The 25402-nt window shown below is 32.0% G+C and overlaps 1 protein-coding gene across 6 annotated transcripts in view; it reads right to left on the bottom strand.

Moving 5' to 3' along the window:
• YTHDC2 (YTH N6-methyladenosine RNA binding protein C2) overlaps nt 1-25402 on the bottom strand; it is a 62264-nt gene that overhangs the window by 5099 nt on the left and 31763 nt on the right. For 5 of the 6 annotated variants that reach the window (XM_031448831.2, XM_064483200.1, XM_064483205.1 and 2 more), the window contains 14 exons: nt 24566-24744; nt 24219-24315; nt 24051-24138; nt 23884-23964; nt 22145-22227; nt 16456-16561; nt 14851-14970; nt 14259-14531; nt 12145-12271; nt 10882-11087; nt 10329-10524; nt 9383-9492; nt 7710-8002; nt 4427-4604 (listed from right to left, as the gene is read on the bottom strand). In XM_031448831.2, the coding sequence (XP_031304691.1) occupies nt 4427-4604; nt 7710-8002; nt 9383-9492; nt 10329-10524; nt 10882-11087; nt 12145-12271; nt 14259-14531; nt 14851-14970; nt 16456-16561; nt 22145-22227; nt 23884-23964; nt 24051-24138; nt 24219-24315; nt 24566-24744 (2137 nt within the window). The remainder of the gene's footprint in view (nt 1-4426; nt 4605-7709; nt 8003-9382; nt 9493-10328; nt 10525-10881; nt 11088-12144; nt 12272-14258; nt 14532-14850; nt 14971-16455; nt 16562-22144; nt 22228-23883; nt 23965-24050; nt 24139-24218; nt 24316-24565; nt 24745-25402) is intronic. The other variant, XM_064483197.1, reaches the window with a different exon arrangement.

The raw sequence follows: 25402 nt of genomic DNA, 5'->3' as shown, positions 1-25402 counted from the left end.
TCAAAAGGATTACTACACTGATTGCAACTAACTTAACTGTATATCAGAAAAATGTCTAACACTATTTAAAAGAATACAACAAAAGTCTCACAACCAAACAAAATTAAAAGGAATGCAAATAAACAGGAGAATATGGTCCACAACCAGGAAAAAAATTAATCAATAGGAATAGAGTGAGATCTGAGAGATTATGAAATTAAGGAGACAAGAATGTTAACACAGCTATTCTAAATATGTTCACCATGTTCAAAAAGGTAGAGGAAACATGAATGTGATGAGAAATGCAAGGTGTTTTTGTAAAGACCCAAAGGAAACTCTGAAGATGAAAATATTGTATTTGAAGTGAAAACACGCTAGAAAGAATGCACATCAGATTAGACACTACAAATAAAAACAGAGAACTTAAAGACATAGCAATAGAAACTATCTCAAATGAAACAAAGAGACAAAAATAACTGAAAAAAATGAAGAGCATATCAGTGACCTGTGGAACAATTTCAAGAAGCTGCACATTTGTGTATCTAGAGTTCCAGAAAGGAGGAAGGAGAGGTGACAAATAAAAAATATGTGAGAAAGGATGGTGTTAAATTTCTCAAAATTGATGAAAACCATAAATACACAGATTGAAGAAGAAATATAAAGAGACCAGACCAAGTCATATCAAAATCAAATAGCTGAAAACCAATGATAAAAAGAAAATCTTAAAAGCAGCTAGACAAATTATATGCAAAGAAACAAAGATAAGAATGATAGAGCACTTTCCATTAGAAACTATGTAAACTATGTAAACCACAATACAACAGCATTATCGTAATGAAAGAAAAGCACTGTCAACTTAGAATTATATACACAATAAAAACATCTTTCAAAAACAAAAGTGAAAAAGAGTTTTCACACAAAAGCTAAAAGAATTCATTTCCTGAAGATCTGTACTTGAAAAAATGTTAAAAGAAGGTTTTCAGGCAAAAGTATATGATTCAAGACAGAAATTCATGTCAACACAAAAGAATAAAAAGCACAGGAAATGGTAAATACTGAGTAAATATAAAAGACATTTTCTTGACATTTGGTAAAAAGATAGTTGACTATGTAAGTAAAAAATAATACATTGTGGTATTTATAGCATATGGAGAAATAAAATATATGAAAGCAATAACACAAAGAACTAAAAGGTAAAATAAAAGCATAACTGTTACAAGGTTCTCAATCTATAACTGAAATGGCATAATACTGATTGAAGATACGTAAGTGTAAGATAAAAGTGACTTAACTAGTGGATTCTGTCAAACATTTAAGGAATAAATAATAGCAAATCTACACATCTCTTTCAAAAAATTAAAGTGGAAGGAGTACTTCCCGACTAATCTTAAGAGGTCAGAGTTATTCCAGTACCAAAACTATTCAAAGATAACACAAGAAGAGATAACTAGAGAAAAATATCCCTCATAAACAAGGATCCTCCATTTAACAAAATTTGTGACAGAACAAAATCAAATCCAGCAATATTTTAAAAGGATAATTCATCATGACCAAATGAGGTATAAACATTAGAAAATAAATGAAAGCCACTATATTAACAGACCACACATACACAAAAAAAGAACTGTATTATCATTTCAATAGGTGTAAAGTAAAAAAAGCACTGAATATAATTCATTGCTTATTTCATAATAAACCTTCTTAGCAAACTAGATCCAAAAGAAAATATCCCACTAAATGGTGAAAGACTTAAAACTTTCCCTTTAAGGTCAAGACAAGATGTGGGTTCTCAACACCTTTATTAAATATTTTATTGAAGATTTTAGCCAGAGAGATACAGCAAGAAAAGAACTGAACAGCATCCACAGTGGAAAGAAAAAAGTAAAATTATTAAAAGTATGACTACTCATGTAGAAAATCCTGAGAAATCTACATAAAAAGTTTATAGAATTGATAAGTGAACTAAGGTCATGGAATATAGGATAAATCTACAAAAATCAAATATATTTCTAATAATGAACAACTGAAAAACAACAAGTGTTAAAAATACAAATGAATGCCAGTAATGAACAAATGAAAAAAAATAGTGTTAAAAATATAAAATACTTCGGAATAAATGTAACAAAAAATGCATAATACTTGAACTCTGAAATTTATAAAACACTGTTGAGAGAAATTAAAGAATATGTAAATAAATGCAGTTTACTTATGGTTGGAAGACTAAAAATTGTTAATTGTAGATTTTCTTCAAGTTGATCTGTAGATTTAATGCAATTCCACTCAAAATACCAGAAAAATTTTCTGTAGAAATTGACAAGCTTTTTCATAAGTTTATATGAAAGCACAAAGGACTTAGAATAGCCAAAACAATTTTGCAAAAGAACAAAGTTGGAGAAAAATCATTAGCTGAATTCAAGACTTGCTATAAAGCTACTATAATCAAATCATTGTAGTACTGGCAAAATGAGAAGTATACAGATCAATGAAACAGAATAGAGTCCAAGAAACAGACCACATATTTATGGTCACTGATTTTTGACAAAGGTGCCAAAGTAATTCAATGAAAAAAGGTCTTTTCAACAAACGGTGCTAGAACAACTGTACAGACAAATGCCAAAAAATGATCCATGACCGATCCATACTATAAATAAAAGTAACTTGAAATTAACTAACTCAAGGTATATGAAATATATCATACACCTGCATGTAAGAGCTCCAACTATAAAATATCTAGAAGAAAGCAGAGGAGAAAATCTTTGTAATCTTGGGTTAGGCAAAGATTTCTTAGGACATAAAAAATATGAACTGTAATAGAAAAAACAGATAAAACCAAAATAGAAAAAAATAGATGAAATGGGCCTCCATCAAAACTAAAACCATTTGTCCTTTAAAAGGTACCATTAATAAAATGTAAACGCAAGCACAGACTATTAGAAAAAATTTGCAAAACACATACAATTAAGACTTGTATCCAGAATATACTAAAAAACTCTTACAACTAAATTAAAAAAAAAGACAAATAACCAATAAACAACCAAACATTAGTCATTGGGAAATACAAATTAAAAGTATAATGGAATATCACTATATATGCATGAGAATGGCTAAAATTAAGAGACTATTAATGTCAAATATTGTTAAGAATATGGAACACATAGAATTCTCATGATTATTGAAGGGAATGGAAAGCGATACAGCCATTTTGGAAAACAGCTGGGTAGTTTCTTGTAAAGTTATACTTATCATACAACCCAACAAACCCACTCCTGGGTATATACCCAAGGACAGAAAACATATCTACGTACAAAAACTTGTACCTGAATATTACAGTAGCTTTATTCATAATGGTCAAAAAGTGGAAACAACCCAAATGTCCATCAATGGTAAATAGATAAACATACTGTGGTATACCCACAAAATGGAATACTATTCAGTAATAAAAAGTAACAAACTAATAATACACTCAATAATACAAATGAATTCCAAAAGTGAAATAAACCAGTCACAGAAATCTATATACAAATGATTCTATTTACAGGAAGTTCTAAAAAAGGCAAAACTCCAGGGACAAAGGGCAGTTCAGTGGGCTGCCAGAAACCAGGGATGATGGGAATGTTGTGTACATGACTATAGTACAGTTAAATGATTGATACATTTCTCAAAATTCACTGAACTGTACAGTTTAAATTGGTAAATTTTATTGTGTAAATTATACCTTAATAAAGGTATTTTATTTTATTTTTTTAATAAAAGTATTTTAAAACTAAAAACAAGGAACAACGACAAAAAAAAGCCCTAAAACCTAAGAATTCAAATCTGCAAAAACATTTCTTTTCCTCTTTTTTAAAAAGAGTATTTCAGCAGATATTTTCACCAGAACCACATCATGTAACTAATCAAATATTTACTCAGGTACTAAGAATGCAGGAAAATAAAAGTACACAAATTCTAAACATCTGAAATCATTCACATTATAAATTTCTTAAAAGATACATAGTTCTCAATTCCTTATCAACATTTCCTATCTTCCTAAACCCATCTGGTCTTGTATTTTTTAATATAATCACTGAACTGGATAAATCAACTAAAAACTGAAAGAAACTATTGTTTCAAATTCTGAAAGTATAAACCAAAATTAATTTAAGATAATCTTCCTGTCATTTGTTTTTTAAAAAAAGTTCTAAAGATACAGAAAGGAAATCATGAACTGCTTAGCTACATGTCATCTGTGAATGATCTATTAGTTTTAAAACACCCCAAGATGATAATAACTGGAAATACTTGGCAAGCAGGAAAAACTAAAAAATTTACTCAAAGTGCCTCAAGTTTGCCAGCTTCAAATTATATCTAGATCAGAGGCCATGATTAGTAACTGAAAAACAGTATTATTTTATACTTTTCTTTAAATATGTAACATTAGATGTGCTACAAATCCTTGATACTCTACCTTTCCTGAGGATGGGGGAGAAGGACTAGCACAAGGACTTGGGTAACTATTGCTGTCTGTCGATTTCACAGAAGATTGATCTGACCGGTCATCAGTGCTTCGTTTAGGATGTAAAATTCCTCTATCTTTGTACTTCTGAGGTGGGTGTAGTGCTGGAGATGGAGATTTCATCAATACTCTTGAGTGAGAAGGAAGAAGCAAAGATCAGTTATATATAAGTTCATAATACAAAGCAGATTCCATTTCAAACAAAAGTTCCAAAGACATTATGACTTATGGGAAAGTATTTTAAAAGGCAATTTCATTCTTCTATAACATTTAGAAGAAACAGTTGTACTTAGGATACTTACAGAAATAGTAGGTAAAAATACATTTAAAACAATCTACAACATTCTTTAACAATATTAACAAATATCCAAGAATTATTTTCCTTACAAAATTTCTGACTTCTTTTATGATGGTACAGAAGAAGTCTTTAATAATTACAAAGTTTTATATTGATATTTAACATCTTAATATCATAAAATTATTTAAATACATCTATGCTAATGGCCCTTATGCGAATATCACCTACTCCACTTCCCTTCCACTTTCATACAAATCTTAAAGCCAAATAAATTAGATTTTAAAAGCACACTAAAAATAACAATATTTATGGTAAAGTGGAAATAATACTGGACTAGTCAAGAGACAAGATTTAAAGTTCACAGCAACACCTATAAAATATTCTTGCCAAAACACTGGATCTAATCAAGTCCTGAGAGCTAACTACTAGTTTATATGAACTACACAGGGTATAGCAATAAAAAGAGACAAATCCAGAATGTGGTACATCTCACAGTATCACTGATCGAGTTTTTTCAAAGAAGTCAACAGAAGAACCAACTGCTCTAGATCACAAGAGACTCAAGAAACAGGTCACCCTAATGCAATGCATGTGTCCTCTCTGGATGCTGTTTCAAATAAGTCTATAGTTTGAGAATTGGGAAAATTATTTTATTGGGATTGATGATTGGATTTTGATTATGTAGAAAAAATGCTTCTGTTTTTAAGAGATGTATATTTAAATACGGAAGGATAAAATGACATGATGTATGAGATTTATTCTGAAATATGTAAACAAAAAAAGGAAGCGAGAGAAAAATGATTGGGGTAGATACAGCAAGTAGGTGAAAATCTTGGTAAACTACTGAATCTGGAATATGGAGTTCATTACGGCATATCATTACTTTGCTGTGTTTAACAATATTTATAATAAATAAACAAAACAAAAAAGGGTAAGTTATCAATAGTTCATAAACTTCTGTAGAGTCTTGAAATTATAATTACTCTACCTTTAAAACAAATTAAAACAGCTTAACCCCACAATTTGCTTCTCTTTCAATAAATATCTTAGATCCAATATTTCTTAAAAAATGAAATAATATAGCTAAAGCTTAAAAATATTAACAAAAAATAAATAATGCATATGTGAATCATTAATAACAACTTGATAAATGTAAAAAAACAATTTTTCAAGGTTTTTTCTCTCTCATGAATTGAAGTTCAATGAATTATCACATTACATCTCTAAAATCCCATCATTCATACCCTGATACCTAATTCACCTGAAAATTAGGTAAGAGAACTTAATTAAGGGTAACACTTTATTAAAATAAAAATGTTTTCAATAGAACTAAATATCTATCTAGGAAAATGGTGGATCCTGGTATCACTGGTCAAAAAATGAATTTATACATTAATTAGTTTTTAGAGCATAACTAATATTATACTGTATAATTCTGATTTTATTAAATGAGTATATATTACTTTTATAAAGAAAAGGAAAGTTTTTTCCTAAAAATGTAGGTGTGTAGTGTGTGTGTGTATAAACATGTAGTGTGTATAAATGCATACAGTCTTTATGAATCCAACAGGTTTTTCATGATGAGTCTAGGAATAACACTATCACATAACAATTTCTATGCAAATATATTCACACACTATAAACAATCACTGCTAAACTTTCAAAACAATCTTTTAGAAAAGTGAGGAGTATCTAGGAAGAAAATATGTTTTCTAAGATTTTCCTTTCACTGTAGGCAGTGTCTACATCAGAGGAAAAGGTTCAGGCATACACATTATGAAAAGGTTTTCTTAGCAACTGGCTGAATTATTCCTAAAATGTAATATCTGAAGAACTGGGAAACCACCATGTATTACTGATAGCATGCCTTTATGCTTCATTCAAATATGCAAAACTTGATCAAAAGAAGGTAGATACTAATTACTCCATCTGATCCTTGAAAAACAATAAGCACCACATATCTTTTATGCTTCCGTTGTTTCTATTTTCAGTTTGTTAACAATTCTTATCGCAGACTATTTGCCATATTGCCAAAACTAGCATCCCAAGCAAGAATGCTGTCTGTTATCAATTCTAATGGGGTAAAAAAAATTTTTAACTGATATAAAGAAATCTAAATTTGATTCTAACAAATGTTTTACAACCAGTAATATTTCTGAATCATGACCAATGATTCACATAACCACTATTATATTACCAAGTACATTTTTGGATCAATAAGAGCGCTCTTATTATTAATAATAATCATATAATAAACAAAAATCATACCTAATTGCCAAATGCTAGAAAGGTTAAAAGAATTTAGCTAAACTGTAACAAATTTTGCCAAGACAGTAATTTGTTTACTTTTTAAATCTATGTCTCTCCTCGATAAAGTGTAAACTCTCTGAAGGAAGACATTTTGTCTGCTTTATACATTGCTATATCTCTCACACCAAGAACAATAGGCATTCAATGTGTCCCTGAATGAAAAGAATGAATAAAGTATTTTCTTCTAGAAATACTAGTTAGCGGTTTATTAAGTTAAGTAAGACCTGTGGGGAAGCTGTTCTTCCAAACGGCCATAGCCAACACTTCATGCTGTAAGGTATCTAGGAAAGGTATCAACTAAAATATGTTAATAAAAAATGTTGCTATCTTTTTAACAGACCCTAAACTTGTGAATTCTAGAAATTAAACATTTTGAATTTTTCCTGACAAGAAAATCTTGTTCTTCAATAACTCAAGACCCTAGTAGCTTGAAATCCTTCATATTATTTTAATACCTATAAGAATTATGTCTTAAAAGTAAGAAACTCTTTCCATTTTATTGCAACCTTTTTGTTTATCTTAGACAAGAAAGTAATCTTTAAATGTTACAAAAGCACATGACTCTATGGCAAATAACTAATTTTCCTTGAGAAACTATCTCGTTTTGATAAAATGTTACAAATTTACCTTTCTGCTGTAGTAGACTCATCAGAAAATTCAGTATCCGCTGAACTTTTCCTACTATTATTTGACCTCCAAGATGATGCCAAAGGAAGTTCTTCTGAAGACATAGGCCTTGGCCTTTGGCCAATTCCAGATGGTTGTTGTAAACCTGCAGACTGTTCTTCAGTGCTTAAAACAGCTATAATTGCTCTTATGGTAGCTTCATCAACTTGAGACCAAGGTTTGGATGGAGCTCTCATTCGACGTAAAAATAAGCTGTGCCACTTCTGTCTGAGCTGCAGCAACAAACTGGCTGCCTATAATAAAAGTTTCTTCAGTTCAAATAGATACAAGTAAACTATCTATCACATTTGCAAGACAACAATATGTTTATTAGTTAAGGTCTGGATTGTTTCCAAAGAACACATTTCACATAATTTACTACCAATTTCATTCTTTTTGATGTATAAAAGAAATAACATTTCTTATTTACTCTTTTAAAGCATTAGAAGCACAAAATCTAATGAAAGAAAGAAAACAACGTTTGGTAGAAGGTGATTAATACTGGAAAAGTAACAGCAGGGTAAATGAAGAAAAATACATTTAATTGCATTCATACTTTATTTTAGTGCCTGGAGAACATCCAAATGATGATATCCAGAAGGCAACTGGATTCATAGGTCCAGAGAAAAGCCTAAGCTAGAGATATAGATAAGATACACCTGGAAGTTATCAATGCATAAATGGTTACTAAATCTACACACAGGTCCCTAGAGACTGTGCAGAGACAGAAGAACAGACTAAAGCACAGACTACTGGATAACATCTAACATTTAGGGTACAAGCACATACAGAAGAGTCAGTAAGAGAACCTAGGAAGAAATGACCTCTCTAGAAACAAGAAAAATAAAGAAAGATTAATGTCACAGAAATTAGTGACAAACAAGTTGGGATGGAATGAGGAGGAAAAACGAGAAAGAACAGAATTACAAAAAGAAGGGTGTGGACAATAGGACAATAGTACCAACTACTAGAGAAAGGTTAAATTTGTCAAGGACAGCAGGCTGGCATTGACAACATGGAGGAGACAATGCTGACCTTAGCAAGCACAGTTCCAGTGAAGTGAAAGATTGATGGGAATGGAAATGAGACTGCAGTAGGTTAAAGTGATAAATGAATGGATGGTAAAAAATAAACCTAGCTAGTACCAACTTTCAACAGTTGATATTGTCCAAAAAAAGGATATAGAATGATTTTTAAAAGTAAAGATGGAATTAAGGGAAGGCTTTGCCAAGAAAATTTTTAACTTGAAAAGAAAATTTCATCTTTCCTACCTCAGAAATGTGGGAAAAGAGAAAACAGAATGAATTCATATTTTTCTCCTATAAACAGAATTATATAGAATAAAAGGAATTCTCATGTACCCAATACTCAGTATTTTCTCATATATACAAAAATATTCAAATATTGCCATGCTTAATACTGAACCACACCTAGGTTCTTAGGTTGTTCAAATCGTCTATTGGAATAAACCCCAATGTGGTAGAGAATGTATGAGGGCCCTGTGAAAACTGAAAAACAAGCTGTATTCTCTCATACTAAGGGCTCAACATTAAAGATATAATCTTCATCCCATTGTATACCAATTCATATAACTGAATGAAACAAATCTATCACACTACTAAAAAGCAACTTACCTCTGGCTCTAGTTTGAAAGTGAGCCACTCATCAAGTTTTAAAGCTGCCAAATTAGCAGTAGTTCTATCTTCCATTTCACTATCACTACCATCATTAGGAATACCATCTGCTGTTCAAACACATATTGAAAGAAAAAAAAGTCACTTTTACCATTTTATATCATAGCAAAAAAGGTAAGTAAATATACTCTATATTTACATAAATCCTCTTGATATACTAACAATTTGTGTGGACAGTTCTCCAAATACAACAGATCACATATTAAATCTCAATATATGGGCATTCTTTTTTTTAAATTGATGCATAGTTGATTTACAATGTTGCATTCATTTCTGGTATACAGCAAAGTGACTCAAGTATATATTTTATTACAGATTATTACAAGATATTGAATATAACAGTTTCCTTCGCTATACACTAGGACTCTGTTGTTTATCTATTTGCCATGTTTTATTTCTTTCTCAAATTCTAAAAATTAAAATTTCCCAAATTTTGTCAAGAACTCTCTTCTCTATCTATACATTCTCTTCAGAAAATTCATTCTCATGTCTTTAATATTATTTACAAGCTGATGACTTCCAAATTTGTACCGTTAGTCCAAACTTCCCTGAGCTTCAGATATGTAAATCCACTGACTTAAAAAAAAAAATCTTACTTAGGATGCCTTAGCCATCTCAGATTTAACATGTCTAGAACAGGACTCTTGACTTCTTCCCTACACAACCTACTCTTCCTAGTTTTCTGAATCTCAAATAAATGGCATCAGTTACTCAGCAACCTACCATAGCCAAAAACCTGAGAGTTAATGATACACTTTAGTATCATTTAACTCATCTTATTACATGAAAAGGGAGCTACTACCACATGAATGTTTATAATTTCAAAATTTGTTTTGTTTAGCTTAAAAAAAACCTCTTTTTTTCATTTCCTTCATAATATATTTACCTCGAAAAGATGAAGGTTCCTGAAGAGCATTACTTGCCAACCTAGCTGGTCCACAAAATACCAATACAGTGACAGGTGTCACTGCAGAACAACATCTAATATTAGCTATTCTATGAGCTCTGGTCATTTCATCATAAATAAGCCAATCTGTGGGCAGTGCCTGAACTGCTGCAGCTTGACCATTGGCTGGAGGAATCTATTAGGAAAATAAGTCAAAAAAATTTTAACTGTATTTATCACTTTAATTTACTGGTAACACTTTTAAAATGTAAAACATCCCTCAGTGAAATAGATAATGTTTATTGGCACCCAAACAAAAATTAAAGCAAATTATTGCTTGTGTAGTTTGTACAAAAGTCCTCATTACTTAACACATTACTTCTTCCAACTCCTAGATTCAATCAAAATTTTGTTCCAATGCTGAATTTTATATGTGTATATATACACTAATTTCTTAAAGCAGGTTGGTATTTGGAAAATTTTTCATTGATCTTCAGCTATCTAAATTAGATTAGTTTTACCTCAAGGATTAAGAGCATTCAAAATGTTTTACCTTTTTATATTGAGGCTGACTGAGAACTGAGGTGGGATGAAACCGTACTTTTTTCTCTTTTGGTCCTGTCAATACAACATTCTCTCTGTCCACATGGACTAAATTAGGATACATGCCTGCAACCAATGCAGCTTTAACAACAGCCCAGTTCTCAGAATTTGTGTTAACATCTCGAATGTCACCACCACCTCGTGCTCTAACAAAACCTAGAAAGAGAAAAAAAACCACGCCAACTTTCTCTATTGCACAAAATATACTTTTAAATTAATGTGTTTTCTATAAAAAAATTGTACAACCCATATAATGATATTCAAATTCTGTAATAATTCATAAAATCTTCTCTGAAAAATTTAAAATAGAGAATCAATGTTCTAAGAAAATTTAAGTTTGCTTAGGCCGAAGTAAGTAGAAGGTTCATTGGGGACTTAGAGACTTTAAAAAATATATATATTCTTGCAATAAAATTCTTCATAAGCTGCTATCAGAAACATACTAAAAATCACAGCTAAAAACCTAAACTATTCTGCTGAATGGTATAAATAACATTTTGGTTTCAAGGGACACTAATTCTGGAAGTGAAGTCAAGTAAATAAAGAGTATTCTTGCTTGAATTTCAAAAGTCCTTAGTATTTCCTCACATCTGAGACAACCCAAAATTCCCTGGTTCATTCCTTGTATTACTTTGGCACTTCAGCCATCCCATGAATCCAGGCTCTGTTATTTTTCTTCTATTTCCTTAATGTACTATGTCATTCAAAAAGAAATTTAAAGAAGCAACCCTAAACTGAAATAGAAGCACTGGCATTCTCTTTTAAAAAAAAAAAAATCAAGTGTCTTCAAGCTATTACTAGTTGTGTTATGTTCCAAAAATATAAAGGCTAGCATTCATATCAATCTACTTAAATTTTTATAGTTTCTATTTCATAGAGCTAAACAATTATTTACTAATAGTGATAAAAATATAAAAAATAACAAGTACGATATCCAAATTAATTTTTGCCAACAAATACAAATTGCTCATAGTCAACAATATCAAAAAGTATTCATATATTTCTCATCTACAGCTTCTGCTATTTTTTTAATCAACAAACAAAAGTTGAGGTCATGTAAAAGTCTACAAAGCAGTTCATGAACATAAGATATACAATGTGATAACGTCATAAAAAATAATATAAGATGGCATTAGTTAACACTAGAAATACTATGAGGTATGGGCAGGGTATTCTCAGTAGTTTAAATAGGTTCTCTGGAGGAAAACTTTACCTGACGCTCTAAGTTGACCAAGCAACTGAGTTCTCATGCCTATGATTATTTCCATGGTAGCTTGTGAAAGAAAATTCTTTTCACAAAAGGCTCGCTCCCACCCATCACTTCGAGCTTTCTGCCATGCCTATGAAAATATAATTACATGACAAGACACATTTACCAATCATCTGTTAGTTAGGCAGCAAAGTAACTGAAAATCACTACGTTAAGCACTCCCGATCAATTCTCCTTTTTCTAATTATTTCATCAAATCTGAGACTATAAAAAATAAACAAAAAAACAAATGCATAGACACAGGGAACACACTGATGGCTGCAAGGGAAAGGGGATGAGGAGGGTGGGTGAAATGAGCGGAGTCAAAAGGTATAAACTTCCAGTTTTAAGATAAGTAAGACTTAGGGAATGTAATGTACAGCACAGTGACTATAGTTAATAACACTGTATTGTATATTGGAAAGTTGCTAAGAGAGTAAGTTTTTTAAATAACTTTATTGAGATATAATTGACATTTAGTATTAGTTTCAGGTGCATAACATGATTTAGTATTTGTATATATTGTGAAATGATCACAATAAGTCTAGTTAAGACTAGAGAGTAGATCTTAAAAGTTCTCAACACAAGAAAAAAAATTTTAACTATGTACAGTGATGGATGTTAACTAAACTTAATGTGATTATTTTGCAATATATGTAAATATTGTCATTATGTTATATGCCTGAAACTAATATGTTATATTAAAATCTAATTTTTTTAAATAAATAATTTTAAAGTAAAATCTATGACTTTATGATCAAATAAAATTTATCATTAGTTAATTTATACCAAATGATATGAAAGTCATTGAGTTTATAAAATCCCAATGAGAACTAAGTATCAGGAAATCTAAATAACTATGAAAAAATATCTACCTTTACAGGTATGCCTATTAATTTTCCTCCACTAAAGTACGGGAGATTTTTCAATAAGCCATCTTAATACCATTTATATCTAAGAATCCTGCCACTCCAGGCCTCTAAAAATAACCTTTATATCAACCACCTAATCTGTCTGAGAATGGAAAGTGGGATTCCTAGAAATCATCTACACGTAGTATAAGAAAGCTCCTCTTTCAAAATGAGTTCTCTTGCTTTGGAATACAAATGAAAGACAAAGGCAGTAATTTACCCTCTCTGCTTTTAAAGGAGCTAGGGAAAAAATAAAGGATAAGAATTCAACTTCAAATCTCTCCCTAATTATTATCACTCAACTGACTTACTCTATAGTATCTAATAGACCCAATTAATAGCAATGCATGAACCACTGTTTAATAATGCCCACAAGAGAGATTACAATTATTTTTAAAAATTATATATGTTGGAAAAATCCTGTATGCTTGGAAAAGAGTACTTCCTGCATTAACAATTTTTTAAAATGCAGAGGCACAGCCTGCACAAGAGAATTTAAGGATAAATAACATGTCTACCTTTTCAAGAAATAACATATTCTTCCCCACATAAGTGAATTCCCAAATTACGTATCATTTCCCTTACTCAGGCTCACTTTCTTTATCTTTTCTTCCCCATTTACTACTTTCATCAGATTCTATTATTAGCTTAAAATTTTTAAGTGGTTTTTGGATTTTGCTTTATAAAACTAAATCCTTAACATAAAGTCTTGAGCACACACAAAAAAGATGTACTCTAAAAATCAATAAATAGATATTAAATTCAAGATAATTTTCTTCCAGGTTTTGTTCTATATACTTTGAATAGTACACAATGTTTCTTAACTAAAATTTTAGAGCACTCCTTGATCAAGACATAATTAAAGATAAGAAATTTGGGCTTATACAGTATAAACTGTATTTATAAGTATAAATAAAAATATATACATATATACACATACATATTTCTACAAGAAGAAAATTGAGAAAATAAAAAAAAGTAGTGAAAAACATGATAATTCTAACATATTAACAGTAGGAAGATATTTTTCTGGGCTATTGATAAAAATGTGACTTTATAATGAAACAAAAATTAATGGAATCATACCTATTTTTAAATTTGTTACACTTACCCCAGAAATGTGTTTAACCAAAAACAGTTCAAAAATAAAAAGACATATAATAGTACCTGGAATGCTCTGAGAAGTGCCATATGGTCACTGAAAGTTCCTGCAGTGAAACGTTTCCTACAAAGCATAGCTGCACGTTTTTGAGAGGCCTGCGTTGGCAGGACAAAAGGATCTCGATAGGCTAGTGTGCAGGCAATTGTAAGGATGGGGTCCAGACACTTTAAAACAACAGCACACAGGACCATTTTACCAAGATGTGGTTCTACGGGCAAGTCAGCCAAATGATATCCAAGTTCAGTGAGATCTTCCCATGCATCCATTGCATCTATTGTCTAAATAAAAGTATATAAAATAGAATTTGACATGACCAAAACTGTGTAATCAAACCACATACTTGAAAACCCATAAGTAAGATAGAAGAACATAAATTTTCTTTTGCTACCACATCTCATAAAAATATATTTTGCTTCAAATATATTATGTAAAAATGAATCAAACTTACAGTTTTACTCTAATTACCATGAGAATACTATTCAAAATACATGATTATTAAGATTATTTTTTAAGCACAAAATTAGTTAAGACAAATTCTCAATTGTTTCAAATTTCAAGTAAAACAGTCAGATAAAATGAAACTATTAAGACACCAACCTTAAGCATTTGTACAGCATTTCTTACAATTAAAGCTGGTGGAGGTTCAGGAGCTTTCATAAGGAAATCAGCAATAGGACAATTAACTGGGGCTAACAGCTTCGTATGTAAACAAAGTTCCTGTAAATAAAAACAGGAAATAAATTTGAAATATTGACATTTATAATTAATTTTTATTAAAAAAAATCATAGGACCTATAGTTACGGAACACAGACTAGTGGAGTCTTTAATTAAAATGAACAGTAGAGGGAACAATGTCATTCTATGAAAGATCTTTCTATGAAAGATGGGCTTATACATTAGTGCGAGAACCTTAAGAAACATCCTCCATCAACTCTGTTCAAGATTACCACAGCTACTGCTGGCAATGTCTCCTCAAACAGTTGTTACATATAACAATCACAATCAATGTCAAAAAATCTTTGTTTTCCTTTATATTACATTCTAGGATCTTTTATCCATTCAACAAATATTTACGTGCTTCTAGATGCTAGGCATTTTGCAGCAAGTTAGAGAAAAAGAAGATAGGTAGACACTGTCCTCATAGATTTTCATTGTGTACGAAAAACAGAATAATTATATAATTAACCAATTACAATTGTGATAAGCACTACAAAGGATACAGGTAACTAAAGACATGAAACCAAAGATTTAATCAAGTTCAAGAAAGAGTAGGAGGTGGTGGCTACGGGAAGTCAAAGACAATTTCCCTGAGGCAATGACACTTAAGATGTAAAGATTAAGTAAGAGTTAATCATGAAAGGATTAAGAGGAAGGATTCTACAGAGGGGATAGCAAATATAAAGTTCCTAAGATAGAAAGAAACAAGATATGCTTGAGAAATTGAGACTATTGGTATAAGTAGACAGAGGAGGAAAGGCAAGGATTAAAAAATTAAAACGAGACACAAGTATGAGAGATAATTTAAGCCCTTAAATTCTGTTAAGAATTTTGCATTTTATCCTAGGAAGAATAGAAAGTGGTTCATAAGCATGGGGAAGCGGGAAGTCACCCAGGTAAATGGGTGCCAAAAGTATGATCCAGTGTCTCTTTAAAGGTTTGGAAGGCAGCATCTAGCTCAACACACCAAAGAATCGAATTAATGCATTTCTGATAGTTGTCCCAAGAAACTACATAGTGTATGGCTGTTCCATGAAGTCAGAAAACCTAAGGGAAAACAATTCACAAAGTTCAGGTAATCTCACTGAACTCAGTTCCAAAACTACCCAGGTAAGCTCAGCATCTTAAACTGAGATTTTGGTATTATCTTTTGGACCTTAGATGATTTCTCTTCTACTTCTCATTCAGAATTTAAAAGGTGAGCACTCATGTGGTTGACAGATTCCTAGAATATTGCATCAAAAATATATTTATAAACTATACCATAATTTAAATGACCCAAGTGATTCTTTAACATTGTGGAGATTAATTAAATTTTCTTATACAGGAAAAATATTAGTTATATATAACCACTCTCCATAATATACACTTTATAATTTTGTTTTATAAATTGATTTTTCGAAAATCCAATCGATACAAGTTGAAATACCCCCTCTTTGCCTTCATCCACAAAAATAGCCTTTTGAGGTTAAGTAAATTTCCACCTGTAATGGCATTCTCAAAAGTTCGGGAGTCTGAAATTCCAACATATTCTGGAATCGAAGTCTACTGAACAGCCGAAAACAAATTCCAGGTCTGCATCGTCCTGCCCTTAAAAAAGTAAAATACAAAATTAAGGCTCAAAAAGGCTCAAACAAGGAATAAAGAATATAATCAGGAAACTGTAAAAGCAATGTGATTTAGGAGACAGAACAATGAACCAGTATCAAAACATCTGAGTTTGAATCCCTACTCTGATACTGACCCCCTAACCTTTGAAAAGGTACTTCACATGGCTGGGACTCAATTATCTCATTTATAAAATGAGACTGAATGACATATACCTGACATACTTCTAAGACAATGGTAAAATTTTTTAAAATATATATACAAATAAAAGCTAGTAAAAAACAAAATGAATAAATATATGGTAATTTAAATTTAATCAGTTTTACTGAGCTGATACTAAGCACTATGTTCAGACCCAATGATTAGAGCTGTGCCATTTATGCATTACACAACTCTAAGGGAGTGTCAACTACCCTATCATCACAGAGACTTGTTTAATCTTCTGAGAAACAGCAGAAATACATCATGAGGAAGAGCAGTTACTTTTAATTTCACTCAAAGTCCGTACAGCAGCTAATGCAAGGATAATATGTTAAGTGATAGAGACGCAGAAATATCCCTATCCTCACAAAGCTCACAATCCAGAGAGACAAATGTAACACAAGTTTGATACAAGTCAGAAAATCTGACATTATTATACCATTCCTTCCTTCATCAAATATCTCCCTCACTATACACCTATCAGCCTTCTCACTATCCAGGCTCCTCTAAGAGATTTCTATCCTTCCCCAATCCTTAAATGTTGATGTCCCTCTGCCCTACTTATTCTACCCTCTCTTCCAAGTGATATTAATAACCCTCCTAACTTCAAATTCTATCCACGTAGGTCTCCTTATCCTAATTCTAGATCTATACTTTACAAGCCTCTTAGGTCCACTTGGCTTTTTCACAGTCAATTCAAACTCAACACAACCTCAAATTAATTCTCCCCAACATAACGACTCCTCATATTTTCCCTGACAATGGCACCACCATCCACAAAATCTTCTTAGACAGAAGCCTGTATGACATCCTTCACTCCACTCTATTCCTTAGCCCCCAGCCCCTGGACAAACAATCACCAATATTACTCTCCTTAATAGCTCTTCAATTAATTATTTACAGGCATACCTCAGACATACTTCAGGTTCAGTTCCAGATCATTATAATAAAGTGAACAATGCAATAAAGCAAGTCACAAGAATGTTTTGGTTTCCTAGTACATATAAAAGTTATGCTTATGTTATACTGTAGTCCATTTAGTGTGCAATAGTATCATGTCTAAATAAACAATGTACATACCTTGATTTAAAAATATTTTGTGCCTTTTTTTGGACTTCACATATAAGTGACATCATTTATGTCTGCACTTAGTACGATAATCTCTAGGTCCATCCATGTTGCTGAAAATGGTATTACTTCATTCTTTTTTATGACTGAGTAGTATTCCATTGTGTATATATACCACAACTTCTTTATCCAATCATCAAGTATACTTCAATAAAGAAAAATACTTATTGCTAAAAAATGCCAGCCATCCTCTGAGCCTTCAGCACATCACATTCTCTTTGCTGGCAGAAGGTCTTGTCTCAATGTTGACAGCTGCTGACTAATCAAGGTGGTTGCTGTTGAAGGCTGTGGCAATTTCTTAAAATAATACAACCATTAAGTTTACCACATCAGTGGATTCTTGCTTTCACAAATGATTTCTCTGAAGCATGCAATGCTGTATGACAGCATGTGACCCATAGAATTTCTTTCAAAATTGGAGTCAATCCTCCTAAACCCTGCTGCTGCTTTATCGACTAAGTTTAGGTAATGTACTACTTTGTTATCATTTCAACAATCTTCACAGTACCTTCACCAGAATTAGATTTTATCTCAAGAAACTAGTTTCTTTGCCAACTGATAAGAAGCAGCTCCTCATCCATTAAAGTTTTATCATGAGATTACAGCAAATGAGTCACATCTTCAGACTCTACTTCTAGTTCTCCTGCTATTTCCACCACATCTGCAGTTACTTCCTCCCCTCAAAGTTCTCCATGAAGGTTGGAATCAACTTCTTCCAAACTCCTGTTAATGTTGGTATTTTGACCTCTTCCCATGAATCACAAATGTTCCTAATGGCATCTAGAGTGGTGAATCCTTTCTAGAAAATTTCCAATTTACTTTGCCCAGATCCATCACAGGAATCACTATCTAGAGCACATACAGCCTTACAGAATGTACATCTTAAGGATTAAGACTTGAAAGCTGAAGTTACTCCTTGATCTGTGGGCTGAAGAATGGGTGTTGTTAGCAGGCATGAAAACAACATTAATCTCGTGCATTCCCATCAGAGCTTTTGGTGACTTAGGAGCATTGTCAATGAGCAGTAATATTTTGAAAGGAAACAATTTTTCTGAGCAGCAGGTCTCAACAACAAGCTTAAAATAGTCAGTAAACTACATTGTAAAGAGATGCGCTGTCATCCTGGCTTTGTTGTTTCATTTATAAAGCACAGGCAGAGTAGATTTAACGTAATTCATAAGGGTGCCAGGACTTTCAAAATGGTCACTGAGCACTGACTTCAACTGCAAGTCACCTCCTGCATTAGCCTCTAACAAGAGAGTCAGCTTGTTCTTTAAAGTGCTGAATTCAGGCATTGATTTTTCCTCTGTAGCCCTGAAAGTCCTAAATGACATCTTCTTCCAAGAGAAGGCTGTTCTCCAAGGCAAATCTGTTTAGTGTAGCCACCTTCATTAATGATCTTAGCTAGATCTTCTGGATAACATGCCTCATCTTCTACATCAGCACTTGCTTCTCCACCTCTACTTTTATGTTACGAAGACAGCTTCTTTCCTTAAACCTCTGCTAGCTTCAAAGTTTTCTTCTGCAGCTTCCTCACCTCTGTCAGCCTTCTAGAATTGTAAAGAGTTAGGACCTTGCTTTGGACTAGGCTTTGGCATAAGGGAATCTTGTGGCTGGTTTGATCTATCCAGATCACTAAAACTTTCTCCATATCAGCAGTAAGACTGCTTCAATTTTTTATCATTCATGTGTTCAATGGAGTAGAATTTTCATTTCCTTCAAGAACTTTTCCTTTGCATTTACAACTTGGCTAACTGGCACTAAGAGGCCTAGCTTTCAGCTTATCTCTTCTTTCAACATGCCCTCCTCACTAAGCTTAATCATTTCTAGCTTTTGATTTAAAGTAAGAGAAGTGCAACTCTTCCTTCCACTTGAACACTAAGAGGCAATCATAGGGTTGTTAACTGGTCTTTCAATATTGCTGCGTCTCATGGAACATGGAGGCCCAAGGAGGACAGAGATGGGGAATGGCTGATCAGTGGAGCAGTCAAAACACACACAACATTTATGGATCTTTTGTCTCCTTACATGGGCACAGTTTGTGGTACCCCAAAACAATTACAATAACAACATCAAAGGCCACTGATCAGAGATTACCATAACAAATAAAATAATAATAGTGATAATAGTAATAGTAATAATAATAATAGTAGTTTGAAATATTGTACGAATTACCAAAATGTGACATAGAGACAAAAAATGGGCAAATGCTTTGGAAAAAATTGCACTGATAGCTTTGTTCAACATGGGGTCCACAGGACTGCCACAAATCTTCAACTTGTAAAAAACTCAGTATCTACAAAGTGCAATAAGGGGAACCACTTCTCTTTATTTCTACCACTACTATTATAAAACTGGTTACTCTCATCTCTCCCTTATTGTAAATGATAGTATCAATGAAAGAGACTCCTACTGGGGTCCTCCTACCATCATTTTTGTCTCGACCAATTCAGTGCTCAAAGATCTAAAAGAATACTATAATCATGCTACCCCCTGGTTTTTTAAGAAGAAAAAAAGAAAGATAAAACACAAAATGGTCCTTAAGGACCAGTCTTCAACTTACATCTTTATATTCATTTTTTTTTATTATTCTCATCTAAACTCCAACTAAACAACTTTCTTTGTCACTCTTGCCTTTCTTTAGGCCATTGTGAATGTTTCCCCTCTACCATTAGAAATGCTTTCCCACAATACCTATTTATTCCTATTTGTCTCAGATTCTATCTTAACTCCTCTAGAAGTATTATCCAGTTATAGTGCACATCACACAGTATTAAAATTGTTTAACTTATTGGACTCCAAGAAGGACTGCAACATTCTCCCCATGTCAAACGTCACCCATCAGACTATAGTCTATTCATCATTGCAGCCCTAACACTTGCACAGTGAAGGCTGCCAAAAAATATCTGTTAAAGAAGATGATAATGAAAATTCCTACAATTTCTGATTTTTATCTCTGATAATATACTATTAACATGGTGTAAGTCCAGCTACACTTGTCATAGGAGGACAACTGACATAATAATAAGAACAAAACCCTTAAGGACATTCTATGATATTACAAAGTACAGAAATAAATGTATTCACTGTCTTCAGTATGAGGCATTCTTTTAAAGTCAGTATTTGATGCTTTTTTGTTAGTTTAAATGCAAGAAAAATAAGTCAAATAATTATTGAAAAATATACTTTTAAATCTTGCCTTTTTAAAACTGAAGAAGTAATGCAATCATGTACTAAATAACCAAACTACAAAAAAAAATTAAGTCTCCTTCCTCCAGAGCCCCACAAATCCTCCTCCCTCAGAGTCAACAGCCATTGTTTTTTAATGTTCCTCTCAGACTTGACAATGTATTTGTCTAAATATATATACAAACATATACATATATTTTTAGCACAAAGAAAATACTAGACACATGTTTTACATGTTACTTTTTTCAATTAATATATATCCTGAAAACTCATTCCACCTAAAACACATACATATACTTCCTTTAAACAGTTACTTAGTATGACACTGTGTGGCAATAACATAATTTGCTTAACCACTTCACTGTTGATGGACACCACTGTGTTCCCAGACTTTTCACTATTACAAACAATGCTGCAAAAAACATTCTTAAATATACATCTTTGTACACATATGCAAGTAAATTCAGTATTAATTAAGAGAAGTGGAATCCTTCGCCAAAGGGGAGATCTCAATAAACAGTTTCAAACCATCCTCTGAAGAAGTCACACCAATTTACACTCTCACCATCAGCAAACTATGAAAGCCTACTGGCCCATGCCTTTGCCAGCTCTGTGTACTATTAAACATTTTCAGTGATGCCAATGTGATAAGCAAAAAATAGTACCTCATTAACTCACATTTCTTAAGATATATATGAGATAACACAGCTACATGAGATTAATGTAGTGGTCATTAATTGATTTTCAGTTTTTTTGTATAGTACAGAAACTAGTCCTACGTCTTATACTGATTTTATTTATATTTTTTAAGTTTCTTATATCTTCTGAATATAGATTATACTAGGCAAAAATTTTTACTTTTAACATAACCTGAATTCGACTTTTAAAGTAAGTATTAAAATGGTTTGTTTGGCAAAAATAATATAAAAATTAAGACTAACATGAAAATTTTAATATTTTATAGAAAGTAGAATATATACATTAAGTATGTAATACCTATGAAAATTTTACAGGCAACTGAATGAATGTCCATTAAATATACATTACCTGCCTTTCCGTTGGATGGCACTAGCTTTGGAAATCCACACCATTTTTAACATTGTAACAAAATTCAGTGCATCAAAGGATTTCTGTAATATATAAAAGGTATTTAAGAAGAAATAGCAGAAAACATTATGAATATATTTTAACATGCCAAGTTTAATTCAAAGCCCCTTTTGATTAATTAGAACAGGGTACTGATTTAAAAAAAAATCAAGATGGATACAAATATTCTAAGGAAAAAGGATAAAAACTAAACTCAGAAGAGCTATAAAACTTCCTCATTCTGTGCCTTGCTGGGATATGTGCTTCTCTCTGCTACACTTGGATAATGGCAGTCAGTTCTCATAAAGCATCAAGACTGAAGAGAACTGATTTATTCTCTTGAGGTCATTTTCTAACAGATTTACAACACTGTGAGAAATAGTAGTGACCAGGGACAGACACTTTATGAAACACTTTCCCGGGAGCTGATCTGGAAGAGTAACAAAAATCACTAAACTAATCATATTCCCAAGTGAAGAACTTTTAACCTCTTCTGTTTTACCACCTGCTGAACTACTAATGCAGTTAGCAGATCCAGAATATTACAAGAGAGAAAGTAAAAAAGAATAATTACTACCCCATACTTCCTCAAAGAAATATTTTAAAAGAATTCATTGCTAACAAGAATATATACATCAATCATTCAGTGACTTTCTATTTTCCCTTTCATGAAATAACTATACAGAGCAAATAAAAATGTGTTCTAATAATAGTTTATTCATGGGCTTTTTAGGAAAGATGCTGCTTATTTTGTTTTTAATAAAATGTTATATTTATCAATTCTGTATGTAAAATAACTTTTGACACTACCAAAGTTTACTTGATAAATAAAACCAAAAGGTAATTAATTTTTTCACACTAAAAATGATCATTTATACCCTCTAGAAGAGACATAATTTGCTTTCCCAACATGGATAGTATTTCTCTCCTTGAAAAATCAATTACCTCTATCATTTTCAATTCTTTCAGTGAAAGGGTCGACCAAAATTAAGGGTACTACTGAGAACTGCTGAGCATTCCAATACTAAAAGGAACTAAATGCTGCCTTTTATTTATATCAGCGGTTGGCAGTAAATATTTTGGCTTCTGCAGAGGGGCTCTATTGCAACTACTCAAATCTGCTATTGCAAGATAAAGGCAGACACAGACAACAGTTCAGAGTGGACATGACAGTGTTCCAGTAAGATTTATTTTTACAAACGTAGGTGATGAGCCCCATTTGGCTGCTAGCCATTATTTGTTGAATCCTGGTTTTATGTTTGTTTTCTATTAGCATGGTTCTCTTGAACTAAGTATCTTTTGAATACCTACTATATGGGGAGCACTGGAGATAAAACAATGAGCAAAAGGGACACGGTCCACAACCACAAGTGGAAGGGAAATATACAAAATACGCAATCAAATTCCCACACCGTGTGACAAAAATTTCACTGTGATTAGCCAAACCCTTTATTTTCTTCCTCCTCTTTAGTGAGCAGAAGCTAAACTTTTTGTTTCACTTGTTAAAATAACAAGACAGATGCTATATACTGAATTGTTTAAAGTAGAACATTCACTTTAGTGAAACCAACATTTACTATGTTAAATTCATCTAGAATCAGAAATTTTCCAATTAAAATGAATTCTGCTTATAAAAGCATTTACTGTTATGGAACTTGAGCTTCCTCATTTAAGTAAAAATACAACTTATCCATACATACCTCTTTTACCTTACCAGAATCAATAACAAAGACAACGTCATTGACTGTGATGCTGGTTTCAGCAATATTGGTGGAAAGGATCTGCAACAGGATATTATGGCTTAGTTAAAATGAAAGCAAAACCAATAACTAATAAAATGTAAAAAAGAAGATTTTATAAAACTTACTATTTTTCGAACACCTGCAGGTGGGTTTTTTAATACCTTCTTTTGATCAGATGTTTGCATATTTGAGTGAAGCATAAAGACTTGATATCTGTTGATAATTAAAAGAGAGAATATACTGTGGTACCTATCTGTTATTTAAAGCAGCAAATATAAAGCTTTAGCTTTTACCTATGTGTATTGTCAGCAAACCGCTTGTCATCAAACAGGATGCGATCCCTCAGACCAACAATTTCATCATATCCAGGTAGAAAAATTAATATTGCACCTTGAAGAAGAATGATTTCTTGTAAAATTAAATCTCACTGTAAAACCAGAATCAATCAAAAAAACTACCTATAATGACCTATATCATGTGTTTTCAAGTACTGATAAATTCTAATACTTATGACACTTAAGAGATTATTTGTGCATTATAATCATTAGAATTATATAAAAATCTGTACACACACAAAATATTAATTTTTAAATCAAAGACTATATTCCTGTTCCAGTTCTTTTAGACAATACTTACTTACCAGCATCACAACTATGGCAGATATTGTATAGAAGATGCATGATCAAATCCAAGTCTACTTTTTCATCATCAAAACTATGATGATAAGCTTTCAGGAGCTCTCTGTCTTCTGCACTGAGGTCACTTCCATTTGTCTGAACCAGAGAGCTTTCATCTAGATTACCAAATTCCAATGAAGCACTAGGAAAAAAAAAAAATAGACCAAGTCAAATTTCAATAAAAAGAGTAACCTGTAAAGGGCAATGATTCTCATTACATCCACCTTCAAATTTTCAACATACTCTAAGGAGGGCAATTGATACTTAATGCTCTAGCTGTAATGAAATTCATATTTTGGTTTCAAATATATTATTCAAAGTAAAATTTAGCCATAAGTGCTTTTAAAAAAACTCAGTCTGAAGACATTTCTCCAAAGAAAATATCAAATAGACAATAAGCACATGAAAATATGTTAAACATCATTAGTTATCAGAGAAATGAAATTCAAAACCACAATACCACTTCACATCCTCTAGTATGACTATAATCAAAAAGACAGATAATAATAAGCGTGAGAGAGGATGTGGAGAAACTGGAACTCTAATACATCGCTGGTGGGAATGTAAAACGGTGCGACTACTTTGGAAAACAATGTGGCAGTTCCTTCAAATGTTAAACACATATGCCTTAGCAATTAGACACCTAGATATATAGAAAAGGGAAATAAAAATATACGTCCACGTAAAAATCTGTACACAAATGTTTATATTAGTATTAATTCATCACAGCCTAAAAGTCGAAACAATCCAAATGTCCATCAATCGATGAATGGATATACAAACTGTGGTCTATCCACAGA

The sequence above is a fragment of the Camelus dromedarius genome, chromosome 3, assembly GCF_036321535.1.
Source record: "Camelus dromedarius isolate mCamDro1 chromosome 3, mCamDro1.pat, whole genome shotgun sequence".
Taxonomy (NCBI): domain Eukaryota; kingdom Metazoa; phylum Chordata; class Mammalia; order Artiodactyla; family Camelidae; genus Camelus; species Camelus dromedarius.
This window is presented reverse-complemented; position numbering and strand designations above follow the sequence as displayed.